This window comes from Cannabis sativa, chromosome 6, assembly GCF_029168945.1.
Source record: "Cannabis sativa cultivar Pink pepper isolate KNU-18-1 chromosome 6, ASM2916894v1, whole genome shotgun sequence".
Classification (NCBI taxonomy): Eukaryota; Viridiplantae; Streptophyta; class Magnoliopsida; order Rosales; family Cannabaceae; genus Cannabis; species Cannabis sativa.
Genome location: NC_083606.1, coordinates 61,172,745 through 61,197,360, shown reverse-complemented (window position 1 = coordinate 61,197,360; position 24,616 = coordinate 61,172,745). Strand labels below are relative to the sequence as shown.

Sequence of the window (24,616 nt, the reverse complement as noted above, 5' to 3'; positions counted from 1 at the left end):
TAGCTAATCCTTGTGCGTGCAAAACAATTAGATATAGATATATCGTAAATATATCATCATCACTCCTTTTTTTTTCTTTTGTGAGCAATAACACTCTTGGAGTTGGACAATCAAGGCATCTACTTTACTTTTTTCCTTCAACGTATTCAAGTATTAGATAAAATTTGAAAGTGATAAAGATGAGAATTGCTAGCATATCGTGCAAATACTGAGATATTTTAGATTTAAAATTAAAGTGGTTCACATTTTGAGCGTTACTCAAAAGAATGAAATAATAATTTCAACGCTATTATAAATTGACTAACTTAGGATAGGGGTAGAGGTCATTGGTAGTACATTTGGAGGTGTTCGGTGTTCCAAGATCAAGGTACCATGGTGGCATCTAGGCATGCTGTTGACAGTAGAATCTCATCAACTAAATCAATCTAGGAAATCGAAGCTTAACTTAGAACTTAGAATGGAGATCAAGATGATGGAAATTTTTGAAGGTGTTCATAACAACTATGAAAAAAGTACTATTTGTATTTCTTTAGGCCAAGTTTTTCAATGATTTTTCAACCCCCTCTCACATCAAAGGTGTAACGCCCGTATTTTATATTTACTAAACTCAAAAGATAACTTTAATATTTTATAGCTTAATAACCAAAAGAGTTGGGATCCCGAGTATCAAAATACAATTTAAAAGTATTTTGCTAAAATGTACATATAATATATATATTTTTTTTAAAACTCGCTAGTAAGCAACCTCAAAATAAAGACTTCAAATTAATAAAAGGCCGAAACCCTCCAGGTTGTACTGCCGCGATATGTACAATCATTGCCGAGTTCTGCCTCACTGTTCCTCCAGCTTTGCTTTTCCTTTACCTACACAAGGTAGCAAACTGATGAGTCAACAGACTCAGTAAGATATGCAAGACATATATAAAAGTATTGCAATGCCGGCTTTATGATTAAGCCGCCCTGAGCTCAATAACCAAGCTCACCAAATGGTTAAGAACGTTCTTAAGGGAAGTATGACTACTATACCAAATGCACTAAAGTACCAAAATCTGTACTTGTGTTGGTAGAGCCCTAACTGTACTCCCGGGAATTACTAAGTGTTGTACCACGAACACGACGTACCCTTGGTACTCGTGTTGGTAACACCGTACCCATAATTATAAACAACACTATACTAACACTCTATAAATCACATTTAAACTAGTGCTAGAAGTGCAATATGTAAACAAGCATATAGTCTTATATATATTCTTACGCTATCTTACCTCGTTCCGTGCTCAAGTGTGCCGGTCAGCCTGAGTGGAAACGCAGCTTCACGCTTTACAGGGCCCTAAACCATAACGTTCAAAATCCGATGAGAGACACGCTAAACACTTTACGGGGATTTAAAATATAAACTAAGCTTAACTCCATCGATAAATAGGATGCCAATACCTTAAATTACTTGAAAACGGGAAAAACTAGGGCTCGGGAAAAAGCCCCAACCGGCAGACCGGTTCCCAACCGAAACCCCAGTTCCTGGGTACCAACCGGTCGACCGGTTGCAAGAGGCTTCTCAGAACCGGTCGACCGGTTCTGAGCTGGGGACAAAAATTCGATCCCTTTAATTCAAATCAAGCCCAAACTTTTCTATAACTTCCAGAATACCTGTACACACTGATATGAACCAACCCAAAGCAACAGAACTTATAAAATCACATAAAATCTTAATCCACCATTAGAGAGCTAGGATTGAGTTCTCAAACTCAATCCTTGCCAAAACCTCAATTCAACCTATAGATTCAATTCAATTAAGCTTAAACAACTTCAAATCATTTCCAGAATACTAAATTAAATCTTTTCAAAACACACAGCAACCTAGAATCTAATTTCACATGTAAAACCTAACCTAGATTAAGAAAATTAATAAAGAAGAGTTACCTTGGATTAAAGCTTCCAAGAATCACTAAAATCCTTTGATTCAAACTCAAAATCCCCAATCCTAGCTGCTGCCCAAGAGAATCGAAAGAGAAAGAGAGAGAGAAGAGAGGAGATGCACCTTTCCTCTAAATTTCTTCTAGCTTAAGAAAATGCCCAATTTCCCTTTTTCCTTTTCTTTCATTTTTTTTTTTTTTAAATAAGCTTATACTCAGCCTTAAAAATAACCCCAAATAAGACAAAATAAACATTTGCCAAAAGACCTCCTTGCCCTTCAAGCTAAATAATTTACTATAAACTCCTAAGGGTAATTTGGTCAAATAACAAACCCTGAAAATTCTAACGCCTCTAAAATTTAACTATAACACCCCACTAATATTCTAGAATTACAACATATGACTCTCTAAAGGCCCAACGTCGCTTCCCACAGCTTCCGAACACAAACCATGATACATTAAATAGCATAAATGATATTAAATTTATTTCCAAAATATACCTTTCATAATTATTAATTAATTTCATACATAAACCTTAATTATTTAATAATTCAAAGCATTAACCATATGCGGTCTTTACAATTATCCCCCCATTAAAAGGATTTCGCCCCCGAAATCTACCTGAACAATTCAGGATGCTGAGTCCTCATATCAGATTCCAGTTCCCAAGTGGCTTCTTCCACTTTACTATTTCTCCAGAGTACTTTAACCAAAGATATGGTTTTAGTTCGAAGGACCTTTTCCTTTCGATCTAGAATTTGCACCGGTTGCTCATCATAAGATAGGTCAGGTTGCAACTCCAACATCTCATAACGTAAAACATGCGTTGGATCGGATACGTACTTTCTCAGCATGGAAACATGAAATACGTTATGTACAGCTGACAATGATGGAGGTAATGCCAACTGATAAGCAACTTGTCCAACCTTTTCCAGAATTTCAAAAGGTCCAATAAACCTAGGGCTCAACTTGCCTTTCTTTCCAAAACGTCTGATTCCTTTCATTGGGGATACTCGTAGAAAGACATGATCACCAGGTTGGAATGTAACATCCCGTCGCTTGGGATCTGCATAACTTTTCTGCCTGCTTTGAGAAGCAAGCATTCGAGCTTTGATCTTGTCTATTGCTTCATTTGTCTTTTAGACCAATTCAGGGCCTAAGTACTTCCGTTCTCCTGTTTCGTCCCAATGAATTGGGGAACGACACTTTCTACCATAGAGCAGCTCATAAGGAGCCATTCCTATGGTACTTTGATTACTATTGTTATAGGAGAATTCAATCAGAGGCAAATACTTACTCCATGACCCTCCAAAATCCATGACACAAGCTCGCAACAAGTCTTCAAGTATCTGAATAGTTCGTTCAGATTGCCCATCTGTTTGAGGATGAAAGGCTGTGCTGAATTTCAAATTAGTTCCCATAGCCTTTTGTAAACTCACCCAAAACTTTGATGTAAATTTAGGGTCTCTATCTGAAACGATTGACTTCGGTACTCCATGAAGACGAACAATTTCTTTCACATACAAATCAGCATACTGATCTACAGTATAGGTTACCTTAACATGTAAGAAATGTGCTGACTTTGTAAAGCGATCCACCACAACCCAAACTGAGTCGTACATTCCTGTGGTTCTAGGTAAGCCAACCACGAAGTCCATTGCAATGTCTTCCCACTTCCATTCTGGAAGTGTTAATGGCTGAAGTAATCCTGCCGGCCGTTGATGCTCAGCTTTGATTTGCTGACAGGTTAAGCATTTAGTGACGTAGTCCACTACATCCCTCTTCATCCCATACCACCAAAAATAGGGCTTCAAGTCTTGATACATTTTGGTGGTTCCTGGATGCAATGAGTAAGGGGTAGTATGAGCTTCTTCCACAATTTCCTTCTTAAGTTCATTGATATCAGGGACACACACCCGTGCTTTAAACAACAGCATCCCATTGTCAGAAATTGAGAAGTCCTTAGCTTTGCCTGCTAAGACATCTTCTCGAGTCTTAACCAATTCAAGATCTTCTAATTGGGCCATTTTGATTCTTTCTAACAAATCCGACTGAAGTGTCAGATTAAATAATTTCTCAGTCACCAACTCAATATTTGCCCTAGTCATCTCCGAGGCTAACTGAGAGGAAATCATGACCATGTTGGATATCTGATCGGGTCCCTTTCGGCTTAAGGCATCAGCTACAACATTTGCCTTTCTAGGGTGATACAAGATTTCACAGTCATAGTCTTTCACCAACTCTAGCCACCTTCTTTGTCTCATGTTCAGATCCTTCTGAGTGAAGAAATACTTGAGACTCTTGTGGTCAGTATAGATCTCACACCTTTCACCATATAAGTAATGTCGCCAAATTTTCAAGGCGAACACCACTGCTGCAAGTTCTAGGTCGTGAGTTGGGTAACGCTGCTCATAATCTTTCAATTGCCGAGAAGCATAAGCTACGACTTTATCTGCTTGCATTAACACACATCCTAAACCCTGCCTTGATGCGTCACAATACACCACAAACTTTTCTTGATCAGATGGCAAGGCTAGAACAGGAGCTGTAATCAACCGTTGCTTCAGCTCTTGAAAACTCTTTTCACACTTATCTGACCATATAAATCGCTGGTTCTTCCTAGTTAACTCGGATAACGGCATTGCAATTTTGGAAAATCCTTCCACAAAACGCCGATAATAACCCGCTAAACCGAGAAAACTTCGAATTTCAGTGACTGTTTTAGGTCTAGGCCAATTCTTCACTGCCTCAATCTTCGCTGGATCAACCATAATCCCGTCTTTCCCAACAATATGCCCCAGAAAGGACACTTGTGACAACCAGAACTCACACTTTTTGAATTTTGCGTAGAGTTTATGATCTCTAAGTCGCTGCAGAAATATTCAAAGATGTTGCTCATGTTCTGCTTCTGACCGAGAGTATACAAGAATATCGTCGATAAATACAATTACAAAGTTATCGAGAAAATCCTTGAATACCCTATTCATAAGATCCATAAAGGCTGCCGGTGCATTTGTTAACCCAAAAGACATAACCAGGAACTCATAATGTCCATACCTGGTTCGGAAGGCTGTCTTTGGAATATCCTCTTCTCGAATTCTCAACTGATGATATCCAGATCTTAAGTCAATCTTAGAGAATACTGTTTTGCCCTGAAGTTGATCGAACAAGTCGTCAATTCTAGGCAGAGGATATTTGTTCTTAATGGTTAACTTATTCAGCTCCCGATAATCGATACACATCCGAAGAGTTCCATCTTTCTTCTTCACAAATAGCACTGGGGCTCCCCAAGGTGACACACTAGGCCGAGTGAACCCTAGATCCAACATCCCTTGGAGTTGTATCTTCAGTTCTTTTAGTTCAGCAGGTGCCATTCGGTAGGGTGATTTTGAAACAGGTTCTGCTCCAGGAATTAAATCAATGATGAAATCTATCTCCCGCTGAAGTGATAATCCAGGCAATTCCTCTGGAAATACATCTAGGAATTCCTTAACCACTTTAACCTCTTCAGGTCCAAGTAACACAGGTTTACTGGAATCCACTACCACTGCTAGGAATCCGACACATCCATTACGTAATAAATACCTAGCTTTCAACGTTGAGATTCTTGGAACACGAGAACCTTGGACCGAACCAACAAAAACAAAAGGTTCCTCATTCTCTGGTTCAAAAGTCACCATTTTCCGTTTACAATCAATACTAGCAGAGTATTTGGACAAAAAGTCCATACCAAGTATAATGTCAAATTCGGCCAATGGTAACTCCACAAGATCAGCATTCAATTCTCTATCTTCAATTCTAATTAATACAGATCTAACCCACTTTCTTGAAATAATTAATTCTCCATTAGGCAACAGGGTTCCAAACCCCGTCTCAAGAATATCACTAGGTCTATCAAACTGGTCAAGAAGTCTTGATGACACATAAGACCGAGTAGCACCCGAATAAAATAAAACAGTATAAGCAAAACCATTGATTAGAAGCTGACCTGTAACTACTGAAGGACTGGTAGCAGCATCAGCCTGAGTTATAGCAATGACACGAGCAGGGGCAAGCGCAGGTTTAGCTTCAGGCTTTGGTTCCTCTTTCTTCAACTGAGATGTCCCACCGAACCACACTGAAAACAGGCCCTCCGGTTACAAGTCCCGGGGTGATGCTTTTTGCAACGCGGGCATTCAGGATAGGAGTAAGTCTGACGTCCTCCTTTGTTCTGGTTTCCTCGAAACCTTTTACCTTGCCCTGAACTTCCCGAAGATAGGAAAGTTCTTTTCTTCTGTTCAAAAGTAGAACCCCCACTCTCTTTTTCAGGACCAGACATAGGGAGAATAGTAATCCCACCAACACCAGGAGATTCTCGAGTTTCTTGCAAAAATTTCACTGCTCCTTCAGCTCGAAGAGTCTTGTCAACCATTTCTGCGTAAGTTGTGGTATCGTTCGTTGTAATAACCAAATCATGCCTGATCTTGGCATTCAGTCCAGCCAAATATTTTTCTTTCTTGCTGAAGTCTGTTGGTACAATTCCGGAGGCTAGCTTGGCCAAGCGATCAAACTTGGTTGTATATTCAGTTACCGACATACCCTCACCTTGAACCAACTCAACAAACTCCTTCCGCTTTGCACTGCGGACCGCCTCATTATAATATTTGGCATTGAATAAATCCTAGAATTCCTCCCAGGTCATTCTGGTAACATCTCTGGTGAGGGATACCATCTCCCACCAAATCAGGGCATCCTCTTGAAATTGAAACGTGGCACATGCCACTCTGTCATTTCCGACCACTCCCATAAAATTCAATATTCTTTCGATAACGGTCCACCACTGTTCAGCCTTAAGAACATCAGGACCTCCCAGAAATACTGGAGGTGCTTGCTTTCTGAATCTCTCATATAAAGGCTCCATACGGTTACCAGCAACATGTTGCTCAGCTGGCACCGCAGGGGCTGCAGGAATCGCAGCAGGCGGTTGCGGGGGAAGCTCAACAAGAGCATCCCGTTGCCTAAGTCGCCAGATCTCTTCTTCTTGTTGTTCAATTCTAGCTTGCATTTCAACAAACCTTTGCTCCCAGTCAACCGGGGCCTGAGGTGGATTCTCCTGTCCACCTCTCGGAACACGACCGCGGCCTCTACCGCGTCCACGGGGGTTTTGGGGATTTCTACCACCCCGACCACCTCCGGTCTCAACCAACTCACCCTGCCTTCTAACGTTTCGCTGGTCGTCCATTAATTAGGACTTAGCCTGCGAACCCACAAGGCACGTAGGTCAGACAGTGGTCAAAATATTTTCAAGACCGCAATTAGGATTTAGAACATCTTATTTAATCATATATACAACATATCTTAAAACAGTTTGCAAAAAGAAATAAAGCTTACAGAACCGTGAGTTGAACTCGACACTGGCCTTGATTGTACATATCTTGACGGTCTTCAGTGGACAACCCGGTGGCTCTGATACCAAACTGTAACGCCCGTATTTTATATATACTAAACTCAAAAGATAACTTTAATATTTTATAGCTTAATAACCAAAAGAGTTGGGATCCCGAGTATCAAAATACAATTTAAAAGTATTTTGCTAAAATGTACATATAATATATATTTTTTTTAAAACTCGCTAGTAAGCAACCTCAAAATACAGACTTCAAATTAATAAAAGACCGAAACCCTCCAGGTTGTACTGCCGCGATATGTACAGTAATTGTCGAGTTCTGCCTCACTGTTCCTCCAGCTTTGCTTTTCCTTTACCTACACAAGGTAGCAAACTGATGAGTCAACAGACTCAGTAAGATATGCAAGACATATATAAAAGTATTGCAATGCCGGCTTTATGATTAAGCCGCCCTGAGCTCAATAACCAAGCTCACCAAATGGTTAAGAACGTTCTTAAGGGAAGTGGACTACTATACTAAATGCACTAAAGTACCAAAATCTGTACTTGTGTTGGTAGAGCCCTAACTGTACTCCCAGGAATTACTAAGTGTTGTACCACGAACACGACGTACTCGTGTTGGTAACACCGTAACCATAATTATAAACAACACTATACTAACACTCTATAAATCACATTTAAACTAGTGCTAGTAGTGCAATATGTAAACAAGCATATAGTCTTATGTATATTCTTATGCTATCTTACCTTGTTCCGTGCACAAGTGTGCTGGTCAGCCTGAGTGGAAACGCAACTTGACGTTTTACAGGGCCCTAAACCATAACGTTCAAAATCCGATGAGAGACACGCTAAACACTTTACGGGGATTTAAAATATAAACTAAGCTTAACTCTATCGATAAATGGGATGCCAATACCCTAAATTACTTGAAAACGGGAAAAACTAGGGCTCGGGAAAAAGCCCCAACCGACAGACTGGTTCCCAACCGGAACCCCAGTTCCTGGGTACCAACCGGTCGACCGGTTGCAAGAGGCTTCTCAGAACCGGTCGACCGGTTCTGAGCTGGGGACAAAAATTCGATCCCTTTAATTCAAATCAAGCCCAAACTTTTCTATAACTTCCAGAATACCTGTACACACTGATATGAACCAACCCCAAGCAACAGAACTTATAAAATCACATAAAATCTTAATCCACCATTAGAGAGCTAGGATTGAGTTCTCAAACTCAATCCTTGCCAAAACCTCAATTCAACCTATAGATTCAATTCAATTAAGCTTAAACAACTTCAAATCATTTCCAGAATACTAAATTAAATCTTTTCAAAACACACAGCAACCTAGAATCTAATTTCACATGTAAAACCTAACCTAGATTAAGAAAATTAATAAAGAAGAGTTACCTTGGATTAAAGCTTCCAAGAATCACTAAAATCCTTTGATTCAAACTCAAAATCCCCAATCCTAGCTGCTGCCCAAGAGAATCGAAAGAGAAAGAGAGAGAGAGAAGAGAGGAGATGCACCTTTCCTCTAAATTTCTTCTAGCTTAAGAAAATGCCCAATTTCCCTTTTTCCTTTGCTTGCATGCTAGGTTGAGTGGCTTTCATGCATGCTTGGACAAGTGGCATGTTTTCATGCTTGTTTGAGTGACTCAAGGGTTTATATGTTGAACGGGTCACCTTTGATTAGCTTCAAAAGACGGCTATACTAATCTCTTGGTTTAATCATCGGCTAAACTTGGAAAATAGCCTTGCTAAATTTTTAGGTTAGCACTTCCCCCTAGTCTACAAGAATTCTTTTATGCGTTCTTATTGATTGAAAGAATTGGTGTTTTGTCTTTGTTCATATTTTTGAATTTTGAACTCTATCCTTGACTAGTGAGGCGCCCGAGAAGCAACTTCGATAATCTTTCTCATAACACTTCTTCTTTTCGTGGTAGGTGCCTTGCCCTACACTAGTTGAGTTTCTCACTCCAACTAATATCCCTCACCGCCCTGAGGTATGTATCTCACCTCTTTTATCCTTTCTACTGTCCTTTCCATATTTGATTTATTGGTTTTAAGATGTAACTCTTGCGCGTTGATTTTACTCTCCTTATCGCTTGTGAGTCATTGGATGTGCACTCCTCAGGGTGTATACCACCATTTTTCTTAGCTAGAAACTTAGTACTTTTATTTTACCTATTAGGTGAGGGTGTCGAGTTGTTACGTCTCATTGACATGGTCCATCTCACTTTGTGTCTATGGGGAATCCTAACAAAGTGCCCATTAGGCCAACTTTGTCTACATATCATCTTCAGATTCCAAGTTGGACAAGGTAGTGCCTTAGGTGGTGGACCTAACTTAGCGACTTCAAACCTTGCTTACCCTTTAAGAAGAGGCTACTCGCGTGGCTCCCAAACTCTAAACAAGTAAGATATTTTCAAGACCAAGAACGACTGGTTGAAGAAACATATCGTCTCTGTGGAGAAAGAAAAAGTTTTGAGTGAAAGGGTGCAAGATCGAGCATTTATTGCTTGTTGTGTGGGTGAAGAATATCGATGCAGACTTGGCAGTTTTGACCCCTTTACACTCAATTTGATTGAGCAGTTCAAGACCGAGCACGTGGAGAAAAGAATGGCGCGTGAAGCTAAACACTGTCAGGAGGCAGACATTCCCAGTGATGGTGATCGGCAGTAGTGTTCTTTCATGTAAACATGTTGTCTTGGGCTCCATAGGACTTGTTAAAATGACGCTTCCTGTTGGCTATGTTTTTATTTTGGATGACTGTAACGATCTGCTTTCTATTCCATGTGTCTTTGACGCTGTTTTATTTTTGGTATATGTGACCCCATAGGGTCCCTACAAAGGTAAGTTGACTTTTGTTGAGGGGGTATTGATTCTTGGAGCAGTCTCAACCTCTTCTTAATTACTGATCCTTATATTTGGATTTGAGGGAGCTTATTGTTCCTTAATCTCGCTTCAACCTTTTAATTTGTATTTTCATTATTGTGCATGCTTGTAATTATTTGCTTATGCATGAGAAGTGTCATTCTCTTTTCAGCATAAGGTCGTGAGCATCTTTCAAAACCTCTTTTGGCTAAACGGTTCGATCGTTCTTGACTTTTCTTTCGAGGAGAAGTATTTTAATGTGCATGTTGATTCTTTTTATTGTTCAAGGATAGCTAATCCTTGCCAAGTTAATTTTTTTTACTTTTCCTCCTTGCCCCAAAGTGTGTAGCATTATTTATGGCACTAAATACTTATGTTTTATTTTCGATCTTGTTCTTTCTTCTAAAGTGGAAGAATGGTAAACATTCACTTAAAACACATATAAAGAAACAATAAAACAAATCCAATGTATCATTAATTTGTTTAACCTTTGAAAGGTCATCTTGGTGGCCTTTTAATCGATTACATTGGAATTTTTGTTTTTTTATAAAAAGTAAAACTACACTAGTGGGGTTGCCTGAAGGGTCACCTACTTGATTCATACAGAAACTTAAAGCATAAAGGATACCTTGGATGCTCCTCTCAATGATAGTACCTCTTAAGATGTTTCACACGAATTTCCCCACTAACCTGGGATTTAGTTTTGATGGGCTTCCTCAAACATGCTAGTTCTCGCCATGTATAATCATAGTCAAGTGCTCTCAAGGCTTGGTAACAATGCGAAGGGAAGTGTTATCACACTCCCTGGCTTCTCTTTGCTTTCCTTTCATGGTGGCAACCCTTCCTTGGGTAGGAAACTTCTTGGCTAGATAATATCATGGTTGCTTTTAAAGTTGTGCATTTATTCCTGGAATGTTGATTTCTGATAATATCATGGTTGCTTTTAAAGTTGTGCATTATTTGAAGAGAAAATCGTCTGGGAAGTTGGGTTATATGGCTTTGAAGTTGGATATGAGTAAAGCTTATGACAGGATTGAGTGGATTTATCTCTGTGCTATGATGGTGAGCGTTGCGAAAATAAACAGCTATTCAAGTGAACACAATCATAATTTGTAATAATCTTGGTAAGACCAAGTATCGTCCCACAAGAATTAATTATCAACTATCAATCAACTAATTCCTTGTTTCTATTTGATCAAATAAATTTTTGAGAATTCTTAGCAAACAAAATAACGGTAAAATAATAATAAAAATTTAAGAAATAACAAGGATAAATTGATTAGGACAATTATGATCATCAACTATCCCCTCTTTTACTTCTTAAGGTAATTTACCCACTTCCTCTTCATTCTATTCAATTAACAAGTTGATAAAAGTAGTTCATAATCAAGTTAAGACTTACAAACTCAATCTAAGTGATAACTCCCAATATTTCTATGGCAAAGTTAAATCATAAAGAAAGCAATGAACATAGAAACTCAATTTATTCATACACACAACCTAGATACTTTCATTCTTAATTAATTTGTCTCCACAACAATCATAGCATAATCAAATCCCACATTTCAAGTTTTGATTCGAAATCATAAACAACAGTTATAAATGTCCAATAAATAGTTGCTAAACTAAAATAGATTGCATGGAATTGAATAGGAGATGAAGAAGATATTAAAAAACTACATTAATCCATAAAAGAAATTTAAGTGATTCACATAATAGTCGTAACAAGAAAATTAGTTCATAATATTCATTCTAAACATCCAAAGATTCAATGGAAAACATAAAAGATTCAAGATAGAAATGAAAGAACACACGTTGTTGAACCCAATTTTGTTCTCCTCCTTCCAACCGTACTTCCAGTCCAAAATTGCTCTCCAAAGTCAATTTCCTTACAAAACCTAGGCTCCACTTGTTATAATGAAGAAATTGGAAAGTTTCCCAAAATACGCAAGCGTCGTAACTTTTATCAGAGTCGCGACTCTTGATTTTTTTACAGAAAAATGGTTTTGCAATTTTTCTTGAGCACTGCAACTTTGGTTCAAAGGTCACGAGTCTTGAATTTTCTTCCAAAATAATTTTCTCTAAAGATTGGAGAGCCGCGACTCTTAGGAGAAGGTCACGACTCTTAATGCTAAAAATAAAAAATTACAATTTTCATGCTTTATGAACCCCACCAAGCCATGAAATCCAATCCCAAGGTTCCAATTGCAAAATTTGATAACATTTATCACTAAGAAACCCAAAAAAACACTATTTTCACCAAAAAGTGAAAATCTCCTCATCTAACATCTGAAATTCACATAAACTCAAAAACAAGTGTAGACCCAAACAATAACAAATAAAATAAATACTAAAAATACCCTTAAAACTATACTCTAAAGAAAAATAAAAATAGACCTAACAAATTCCCTTAAACAAGCTCGTCCCCAAGTAAAGAGCAAGACAAAATAACAAAAACAAAACAAACAACAAACAAGTTAAGCATCCATTACTGTCTACACTACATTGTCATTACTCACAAAATTTCAATTACAATTTTTAACCATAATTTCAATCCAACCGCTCCAAAATTTAACCTTAATGCTCAATTAGGAAAATTGACAATATAATTCACAAATGACCACAATAATTGGAATCCACCATATATACTCAACTCCAACCAAATATTTCTACAAACTAATTTTTCAATATGCTTGCATCATTGAACGTTCTCCACTAATGTCACCAACAATGCTTTAAAATCAAAAAGACTTTAATAAATTTTAACATTAGACTTAAGTAAATGTAGATGAAAAAAGTCATTTAGGCTCAACCACATCGTAATATCTTACATTCTCAGTCACCCCACTATACATTACAATACCCCCATTCTCCTTTTTTATAACAAATGAGAGAACTATTTACTAACTCTGCAACAACACAATTTATTTATTTCTATTTCTTTATTGCTAAAGACTTAGCCTACATGAGAAGAAAGAAATTTGAGATGTTTTCTATTATTATTTTTGTCGTGAAGTTGCAACTCATAAAACCTTTTACATTCTCTCATTTTTTTTTTTAAAGTTTTTAGTCCATGATTTTTAATTACAATAAATATAAATACAAAAACTTGAAAAATAAAATAAAATGAAAAAGCTATAAACAAAATTAAAGCTAAAATTTTTCAAAAATAAGAATAAAACTAAAAATAAAGGTTAAGGTGCCTCCCTCAAGTGTTGTCTTTGACGTCTTGTAATCCGACGTTGAACTTCTTTCTCATATGGTCTTCAAATAAATCCTTGACTTGACTTGATCAAATGGACCACCAAAGTAAGGCTTCAATATTTTTCCATTCACCTTAAAAGAACCACCTGAATTGCTTCTAACTTCCACAGAATCATATGGAAAAATTCTAACAACAATAAATGGTCCTGGCCACCTTAACTTTAGTTTACCAAGAAACAATCTCAACCTTAAGTTGAAAAGAAGTACCTTTTGTCCTAGTTAAAATTCTATCTTGATCAAGTTTTTATCATGTCATGCATTGGTTCGCTCTTTGTAAATCTTGGCACTCATAGGCTACATTCTTAAATTCATCAAGTTTATTCAACTGCAACATCCTCTTTTCACTAGCAACATTCCAATCATAATTCAACTTTTCTATGGACCAAAATACCTTGAGTTCTAACTCAACAGGTAGATGACAAGCTTTATCAAACACTAATATGTAAAGATACATATCTATTGGTACTTTAAATATAATTCTATAAGCCCAACGCGCATCATCTAACTTTTTAGACCAATTCTTTCTAGATCTGTCCACAGTCTTCTCAAGAATCCATAACAAGCCACAGTTTATCAAGATGCTTGTTCACAAAATGTTTCCCTTCATTGTCGAGATGTACTAAATCTAGTAAAAATATGTTTATAAAGGAAATTCAACACAACTTTACCATCATTTTCTCTAATAGTTGCAGCATCCACCCATTTAGACACATAATCTACTACCAATAGAATGTATTCATTGTTGATACATGGTGGACAAGCCCCATGAAGTCTATACCCAAAACATCAAAAAGTCTTAATTCAAGAATCCCATGTGAAGGTATTTTATTCCTTCTTGCGATATTACCAGTTCAGTGACAACGATCACAAGCCTTGCCAAAAGTGTTAGCATTTTTAAACAATGAAGGTAAATAGAAACCACTTTGCAATACCTTAGATGTTTTTCTAAAGGAAAAAAAATATCTACCACATTATTGAGCGCAACAATATGTGATAACAGAGTTCATCTCTTTTTCAAGTACGCAATGTCAGATTGCTTGATCAACACAATGCCTATATAGAATAGGCTCCTCCCAATAATAATGCTCCACTTCATAATAAAACTTCATCAGCTATTGTCTTGTCATGTCAGGCAGTACAATCTCGAAAACTAAAAAATTCACAAACTTGTTGAATACTTCAGCTATTGTCTTGTCATAAATGGGTTATAAAAGTGTTAAATACTTCATAAACGTATTATTAGTTGACATGTTTAAACAAAATATACTTATAAACGGGTTACACGGATCGTGTCGTGTCAACCCGTTTATAAACGGATCGTGTTTGAGTTTTGTATTTTGACACGATTATTAAACGAGTCGTGTTCGGGTCAAGCATGAACCTGTTATACATGGGTCTCGACACGACACAAACACGAACCGCAAACACGAATTGCCAACCCTACTTTCTTGTATCATACCATGTGAATTATAAAATTAAATAAACAAGTTCGATTCATATCCAGTTCCTCTATCACTACAAAGCATTTTTATTTTCTTATTGAATTGATTCTTAATTTCAGCCACAAATAATTTGAACATGTCAAGTGCATCATTTTTATTTTTTATCAAGTACACATAAGTAAAATCAGAACAATCATCTATGAATGTAATAAAATAACGTTTACCATTTCTGGTTAGCGTTCCATCAAGTTCACATATATCAGAATGTATCAAGTCTAAAGGTTCAGTTTCTTTAGTAACTAATTTATGTGGTGTCTTAGTTATTTTTGCTTGACTACAAAAAATATATTTTTTAAAATTCTTTTCTGACATTTTCGAGATTAAGCCAATATTACTCATGTTCTTAATCATATGTTATAAACATGACAAAGTCTAGAATGCCAAACATTAAAATCACACAATATGTATGCAGAAGAAGATACTTTATTAAATTTAACATTTAATTTAAACATTCCATGAGTAGCATAACCTTTCCCCACAAAAGTATCATTCTTAGTGATGGTGTACATACAAATGTATTAGTGAGATTTGGGTATGGGCCCCAAGGGGTACCCAGTTTTGTGCGCATGGGTGAGGTCTCACACACTGGACTACCACACACGCACGCGCTGCCGCCGCCGTCCGTTTGGCCGACTAATCTGAGCTGGCGGGTGAGGTGTCACTTAATTTTTTTTTAAAAAAATTATTTAATTAAATAAAAATTTATTTTTTATTAATTTATTAATTAATTTTAACGTTAAATGAAGTAGTAAAAACCGATCAGTCAATGATCCACTTTTCACTGCCATGATCCAATTCCTCCATGATTATATTGCCGTTTTCTTACCATTTAATCTTGGATTGACTTCTCTATATAATTTGTATTAAAACAACGGAAGAATGCATCCTTTTCAACATCGAAAAAAAATTCTTTCTTACGATTTTTCTCAGAGTAAAATTTAGGGTGTAATCGAGCGATATAGTTCGATGCAAAACATATCGTACACAGAGGTTATTTTATCATGTGGACGTCGTGGTTGCTAGACTATCGTGTACACTTCGGGCAAGCCGCGAAACGTCTTAAAGAAAGTGACATTGTCTGCGACTCAACTAGAATCTTTTATCGGTAATTCGTTCCAGTTTTATTATTTTAAATTCGGTAAAACAATTTTAAGACGTTTAATCTGCTATGGCTGCTACCGATGAATTTTCTGATTCTGCTTCTAACGATATTAACAAGCTTTTCCGTTTTGAGGGATTACACTTTAAGCGATGGATTGGATTTATTTCCATCACTTGAAGTGTAATCACTCAAAACGAAAAGGCTTGTTAATATCGTTAGAAGATGAACCAGAAAATTCATCGGTAACAGCCATAGCAGATATAAACGTCTTAAAATTGTTTTACCGAATTTAAAATAATAAAATTCGAACGAATTACCGATAGAAGATCCTGGCTGAGTTGCGGACAATATTGCTTTCTTTAAGACGCTTCGAGACTCTGTCTGAAGTGTGCACGACAGTCTAGCAACCACGACGTCCTCAAGATAAAACAACCTCTGTATACGATATGTTATGTACCGAATTATGTCGCTCGATTACATCCTAAATTTTGCTCTGAGAAAAATTGTAAGAAAGATTTTTTTTTTTTTTTTTTTTTGATGTTGAAAATGATGTATTCTTCTGTTGTTCTGATACAACTTATATAGAGAAGTCGATCCAAGATTAAACGGTAAGAAAACGGTAATATAATCGTGGAAGAGATGGATCATGACAGTGAAAAATGGATCATTGATTGATCGATTTTTACTACTTCATTTAATGTTAAAATTAATTAATAAATAAATAAATATTTTTTTCTTTAAAATAATTAAGTGACACCTCACCGCCAGCTCAGATGAAGGCAGCGCGCATGTGTGGTGGTCTAGTGTGTGAGTCCTCATCCATGCGCACAAAAATGGGTACCCTTGGAGGCCCATACTCAAATCTCAAACTTGCACTATAGACAAACAAGTTGGTTGGAGATTCTTCGAGAAAACATTCAAGTTTCAGAATTCAAGTTCATATATTAAAGCTATTAAGGCATTTGATGGGAGGCAATGTGAAAGTGAGAGGAATTTTCTATCAAATAGCTAAGAACAGCAAGAACATGGATAGAAATAGGAAAAACAGAGAACTATATTGTATTGATATCTGGGTAATCGAGAGACCCAGTACTCTCCCAATTCAAAGAGCTACTGCTCAATTACAAATTCATTCACACCCTTTTCCCTTTCCTACTCACACATTACCAATACCCCATTACAATTACCCATATAACCCTTTTATGCCTATCAGAAAGACAGCTAGTTGAGAACCATTCAGACAGGAACCCGGTACGACGGGTCAATCATTTTCAAGATGAACAAGTTTCCCAAATCACCTCTAGACACACTGCCAATGAAACAAGACATATCACCTTCATGAGTTGGTGTTTATTATCATTTGCATACGGTCTATATCAGAAAATCTATGTAGATAAAGAGAAATCCTTTGCAGCATATGAATCAAACGAAAATAGCATCTTTTCAAGTTCTACTAATTTTCTGTCAAAACTAAGTTTGAGGACATGTTAATGAACAATGCATGTTCAGCCACTCTAGTAGAAAGAATTTAGCACTTTCACTAATATTGAATGAGACAAAAAGAAATCAAAACGTAATGTTAGTAAAGAAATTTGTTGTCCTTTTAGGCCACTCAACCTTACAGCAGAAACACAAATGGGGATTATTGCAATTGAAGAACTGACTGAAGTAAGGAATTTGATAAGATGTAATTCTTAAGTTAAGTCTGATTACTAAACTGCCTAAATGTAAACATTTCTCTTTTTCTTATTCCTTTACTTCATTCCAAAAACATTTCTGATGTATAATTATAGATTATAAATTACTACTGAGTAAATCAAAATATATAATAAATTATTGTAATTAGCAAGATTACTCTTGGCTATCAATATCTTAAATTCTCTTGCTTTGACATTATTATGTGTTTTCTTCTATTTTTGTCAAGGGTCTTAGACATTAAAATGCTCATACTAAACAAAGGAATGAGATGTCTCAAGTTTAAACGATTTAGCCAAACTCTCATATCATAATTACTATTTCAATATTAAGCAAATAATTTCAATATTGGTTGGAATAATAAAGGATCATTGATGACCCAAAGGCTGTTTTCTTTATCATATATAATTCTTTGTTTTATTTCATTTTATTTTCGCCAAAGCACATTAGGAGTGTCTATTTATTTTGAGGTTGATATATGTTATATGTATTTGTGACTTTCAAGGATGTTTTACTTACCGTAACTCTTCATCCAAGTATGTAGTGTCTAATTCTCCACGGAATCTATCAGGAGCTTTAAATGGAATCTGTATATCATGAAATAAGCAAATATGAATTCAACCATCATTAATCACTTACAAAATAAATATGAATAGAAATAGAATTTTACCAATTTTTTTACCCCCTATGCGAAAGTGTTATTGCCACATGATTTTATTTAAGCACTTTTTACATTAGCCACCATTTTTTGAATCTCAATTTTGAGAATACCGTGACCAATTCAATTTATAATTGATACTGTTTATAGTTATATTTGTCACCTTAGTTTCTGCAACAAAATTAATTATCAAAAATATATTTTAAATAATATTTTTAAGATATTAAAAATACTATAATGTAACTTTAAAATAACTTATTGATAACTTAGATGTCAACAAATTTAACTAAAATATTATGTGATTTCTTTTACTTTATTGTAACTCATGAGTGGTTAAATGTATATTATATAGTTTTATTTGAATATTATTGTGAAGTATACTAAACAGAACTATTTAATAAATATATATTATATGATAGCTAATTAGATTTTACAATAAATTTAAAGTAATTAAAAATGTAATTTTAAAATAAGTAATTAGCAATTTTTTTTTATAGAACTAATTAGCAATTTAGGTGTATACATATTTTGCTAATAAGTCATGTGAGTTTTTTTTACTTTATTAAAACTTATTAGTTTATTAAATAGACTTGGAGGTAACATAAATATTGTTACAAAAGAAAAAAAAAAGTAACATAAAAGTATCTAAAACAACAAAACAATGTAATATAATCTAAAAAATAAACACATAGCTTTCAAAGTAAATAAAATGTATATAAAATGGTAGCTTGTTATATTACATGTCAACTCATTAGTTTTGAAATAAACATTAACGTAACTCAAATGAATTTTAAATAATAAGATACCATAATATAACTTAAAAATAATTAATTGATTATTAAAATGTATACAAATAAATTTTGATGGTAATCAAAATGTATCTTAAATTATATGATATATAAATAAAAAAATTTATGTAAAGGTCACTAATCAGTTTCTTATTAGCATCATAAGTAACTAAAAGATTTTTAAAAACGTAGGAAGAAAAATGAAAATTTAGAATTAATTTCATTTCATGCATATTAGTTTGAAATTAAGGTATTTTTTGATGATGTGGCAAGGTATTATTGTAATTGAGATTTGTTAAGGTATTTTTGTAATTAGTTTGTATTTTAAGTATATTATTGAAAAAAAAAATTATTTAAATTATAAAATAAAGGGAAATTTTCATGGGCCACCTTATTTTGGCAATTATTTTCAAAAATGACGTTATTTTTGTTATGTTAAGTTTCTGTATATATAGTTGACGTTTTTATGGTAATTTTCTATTTTTAACGATTTGTATATTGGGCTTGTAATCCCAGTTTTTTCGGCCCAATTTTTTAAAACACACACTCTTTGTACGTGTCACGTCATTTTGTTTTCATTTTAAAAAAAAACGTCATTTTTGTAAAAAGTTACTTAATTTAGTATATTCTTAAAAAAATCCCTAAAATAAATAATGCACACATTAGATTGATTCAACATTTAATTGAAGAAAAATACTTACCAAACCTCCAATTTTGAAATAATCAAACTTTACTGCCACCTTTCTTGAGTTTAAAGGTGTTAAATCTACCGTTACCTACAAAAATGTAAATGAAAATTTACAGGAAAAAATATTTTTAAGGGTATTAAGCATGGCGGAAAATGTTAATTACGAGTTGGGTGAAAATTTTTACTTTGGAGTTTTGCAATAGCATGTGTGGTAAGATGGGTTTCCCAAGGTTACGATAGATTTCCTTACATTTTCAATAAGATAGTATTTTGAGACTGAATCCTCTTGAGTAAAGCAATTAATATCCAATGTTAATGACCTACAATACAATATGTCGTATCAAACGCACCCTAAAAGTAAAAGTCGAGCTAAGAATAAACCATTATGATTTAATTCCACTAAAGGCATGAACTTTCTCAGCTTAGCTCTTATTTGGACTTCTAATCAACAGAGGATTCCAAACATTTTAAACAAGCTCTAATTAGGATTTTTGCCCCTGAACTTTGACATGTACTATATTATGCCTCCTGAACTTTTAAGGTCGTTAAAAATGCTCCCTGAACTATTGAGATTGTTGGATTTAAGGACTTTTGTCTAATTTCATTCAATTTTACTATTTCACTGATTGTTTATGTACTAAACAATGCTCCCTAGATATTAATATCTACCAAATCATGTCCCTCGAACGTTGATATGTACTGAATTATGTCCCTTGAACTTTCATTTATATTAGACTTTTTATTAAAATTGGAAAAAAGTCCTTAAATCCAACAACCTCAATAGTTCAAGGGGCATTTTTAACGACCTTAAAAGTTCAGGGGGCATGATTTGGTAGATGTCAAAATTCATGGAACAAAAATCCTAATTAGCACAATGAAGCTGTCATATGTTTCTTAAACTATTCCCTCAATTACTACCAGTTGGAGGTGATTAATGATTCATAAGAACAAATAAAGGCTTAGATATAAGGCTTTCAAACAAGCAAAAAGCAAAACACAAACATTCTATTGCAAAAATATGGATCATGAAGCTGGGGCCAAAAATACAAGAATTGATTAACAAATATAATAGAGAAACCAATACCTGATTAAAGAACGGCCAGGACTCCATATTTTGCGCCCTACATGTGTCCACATTGATAGCTTGGTAGTTTGCAATTGATCTTAAAAATTTAGGTATCTGTCATAATAACATTATTTATGTCAACAGGTCATTTTACTATTAATGTGACAAGAAACTGTAGTATCAATTGCCATATTGATGTCTTGGTAGTATATTCTCTTCTTGTGCCAAACAGAAAATCCATTGATGTATTAAAAACAAATGATCAAACTAACTGCCAAAAAGATGAAGTAACATAAAATGACTAAAGTATTATCCTTTTAAAATTCCTAAGAAGAAAGATAACTGGGAAAGACATTACAGAATTTGAGACTATGTAAAAATGTGCAGACCTTTTGTGATAAAAAAGTTGAAGAAACAAAGAAGAGATGTTTATGTTTTTATGGAGAGAGTGCATTTTCCTGAGGTGTGTTGTAATTTTTCATCCCCAACACAGTGCAACAATTCTACGTGAAAAAGAACATAATTACTTTATCATTACAAAAGTAAGCATATAAAATCAAGATTTTCTAGTTTTGGGTTTAAGCTCACGACCAAGCACAGGGCTAGAATATTCTAGTTTTGTGTTTGTTGTTCTACTTGTCTGTCACTAAGAACACTAAGTACAATCTGATATAACAAAAACCATAAACAAAGTGAAATGAGGAATTGAAATTCACCCCGGCTTGCGAAATCGATCTTGACGTAGTGTATAATAGTTCCCATTTTCCGTTCAATAAATCAGATTTAAGTGGTTCCTTTGTTGGATTAGCTGCTTCAAGTTTGCGGGCAATCTATTTAGAGAAAATCCAAGAATCAAAACACAAAAATATATACACACATTAGAAATAACAATGTCAATTGTATCCAAGATAAATTACAGCTCAAACTTTTCCATAAAAGAATCTATCCTATGTTAGAAATTTAAATAAAATGAAAATGAAAGTAGGTTATACAATTATAGTGATCAAAGAGGCCTAAAGGACCATAGAACAATCAACATTAAAAAAATAAATAATAAAACTAGCATAACTATCTGCAGCCTTTTCTTTCTGTTGAATCCAACTTTATAATTTTTATAGATCAATGCCTAATCATTTAATACCATAAAAAATCACACAAGATATTGATTATCATCCATACAAAACAATTATCCTCCAAATATTTGGGGTAAACATAAGAATAGAAATAAGATTGACTAAAAATTAAAATGCATAAAAATTGTATGTCCTTCCATTTCACAATAGAATTCATTCTACACATACTTTAAAATGAAACAAACAAAGAAATAAAATGAAAATTGATTCCTTTCTATTCCATTCCATTCATTACTTCCAACTAATTTGTACCCCCATTAAAGTACCAAGTTCCACAAGCAAGCTATTATTCCGGGGATCTCCATTGAGGAGCATAAAACCCTAAGAATGCAACCATAGTGTTTACTTTTGCTTGCCAACATTTGTGTTCAATCAGATACAAAATTCAAACATGAATAATATTTTCATACCTCAACACACAGTCACACACACACACCATACAAATATTCCTTACATTTTAAGTAATGTGATTAATTTGAAAGGTCAAAAATCAACAAAACCAAAAAGTTTAGTATAAAAAGAAAAAGATAAAGAAAAGAAAAGAAAGAAAGAAAGAAACCCGATCAATTCTCTCCTGGTCTTCTGGGGTGGCAGCTGCGCCACGATCAAGAGGGGCAATGGCCTCGAGAAGCTCTTCCTTGAGCTCTTGGCGTTTTTTGGGCAAGAGTGAAGAAAAGAATGAGACACTGACTCTCCACTTCTGGGGATCAGAAGTAGTAGTTAACGGCGTGTGGAAGGCGGTGAGGGGTTCGGAGGTTGGGAAGTGGTGATTTAATGACGTTGATGTCGGAGAAGAATTGAGGAGTAATCTCGGAGCTGGGGAAGAATGGACGGTGGCACTGGCGAGGGATAGTGGAGGAGAGTATAAGAAAGCCATGATTATGGGGTTTTTCAGTATGTAATGTATGAACGATGTGTGTTCAAAAAAAAAAATGTATGAACGATGAAGCTGTTGTGATTATTAAAGTGAAAAATAGTGTTAGTTGGTGTAGGCTATTATTATTTTGAAAAATTCTACAATACATTCCTTTAAAATGGATATATTGATGCACTCCTATCTGTTTTAGCATCCGAAATAATTTTTTAGTTAAATTTTTTCTCATTGTCATGTATGTTATAGTTTTTTAAGACATCCTGCAAAATTTTAAGTAATTTGGAAATGTTTAACATGTCGAAAATTATGTTCAAACAGTGTATTGCACGCGTGACTATTTTATTTTATACGTGTGTAAAATAGACTGTTTGAACATTGTTTTCTATATTGTAAATTATTCCGAATTTTTCAAAATTTTATAAGGTATCTTAAATAGCTATAACGTACATGAATATGAAAAAAATTAGACTAAAAATTTTTTTTTGGATGCCGAAACAAGTTAAGGGTGCACCAGTACATCCCTTTTAAGGGGTGCATTGTAGAATCACCCTATTATTTTTATGGGGTAAATGCTTAGGCTTAATTTTGAGTTGCAAATAAATATTGGCAATAGTAAATAAGTTATATTTTTAAAATTTTCATAAGTAATTGATCGCTAAGTATACCGTCATTATTCACGTATTTTTTTTATTAGTATATTTAAATTAATTTTTAAATAAAATAATTAAAATATAATGACTTTGACTAATTAGAGATTACTACATAGTTATTAACTTGACATTTAACGGTTAGATACTTACGGAAGTTTTAAAAATATAATTTACGTATTATTACCGTTAAAAATTAAACTTAAATATTTATATACAACTGGAAGTTAAACTTGAGTAGGAGTGTTTATAAAATAATCAATCTAATTTAATCTCCATGATCAAATCCAATCTAATTTGTAAAATTTGGATATCCGTACTTATACAGATTGGATTGGATTGAATTGAAAAATTCAAAATTTATATTTGTGCAGATTAAATATTGATTGACATGTAAAAATAATTGATGCAATTTAATCTATACATATTTATATATACTATTAAAAATAGGCTAATTACGAAGTTCCTCACTTGAATTTTGTGGTGTGTGACTCCTCAATTAAATTTTAGTGGTTGGGATGAGAAATGATGTACTTTTTTTATCCTATGAATGAAATTGTGAGGCTAAAAGCAAGGGTATTGTATTTTAGTAAAAATTGGAAACCGACTAAATTAAACTTTTATTTTATTGTACTAGCTTCACTAAATTAATTGTTGGTCATATATGAGTTGCTTTTTTGGTCTTTTAGTATGAAATTATGAGATTATCCTTTGAAAGGCATTATCCTCAACTTCCAAAAGCATTCTGTATTTTCTTTAAATTTAAAGTATAAGTATGTAATTGTAATTTTGAATCAGACAATGAAATAATAGCTACAAAACTTGCTAATAAATCACCAACAGAAATGCAAATTAATTAAAATTTAAAAATTACCAAATAAAATTTAACATGTAACAAACAACTAACAGAAAACACAGTAAACTTTACAAATGATTTTTAAATAAAAATAGTATATATGGACAAGTCTATAGTGCATCTCTTTAAATGAATATTTTGGTAGACCCCTTATCTGTTTCAACATACAGAAAAA

At 34.4% G+C, this 24,616-nt stretch overlaps 1 protein-coding gene across 2 annotated transcripts; it reads right to left on the bottom strand.

The window, feature by feature from the left end:
• Positions 1-17,072: 17,072 nt before the first annotated feature.
• On the bottom strand, positions 17,073-23,065 carry LOC115695729 (probable plastid-lipid-associated protein 4, chloroplastic). 2 transcript variants are annotated; one of them, XM_030622800.2, is made up of 6 exons: positions 22,624-23,065; positions 21,648-21,761; positions 20,950-21,045; positions 19,879-19,953; positions 18,251-18,318; positions 17,073-17,345 (listed from the first exon to the last, which is right to left on the bottom strand). In XM_030622800.2, the coding sequence occupies exons 1-6, from the start codon at positions 22,939-22,941 to the stop codon at positions 17,273-17,275; spliced, it is 744 nt and encodes a 247-aa protein (XP_030478660.1). In that variant the 5' UTR covers positions 22,942-23,065; the 3' UTR covers positions 17,073-17,272. The 2 variants fall into 2 exon arrangements, with proteins under 2 accessions (XP_030478660.1, XP_030478661.1); XM_030622801.2 differs by lacking the exon at positions 19,879-19,953 and having other exon boundaries at positions 22,624-23,036.
• Between the last annotated feature and the right edge of the window lie 1,551 nt (positions 23,066-24,616).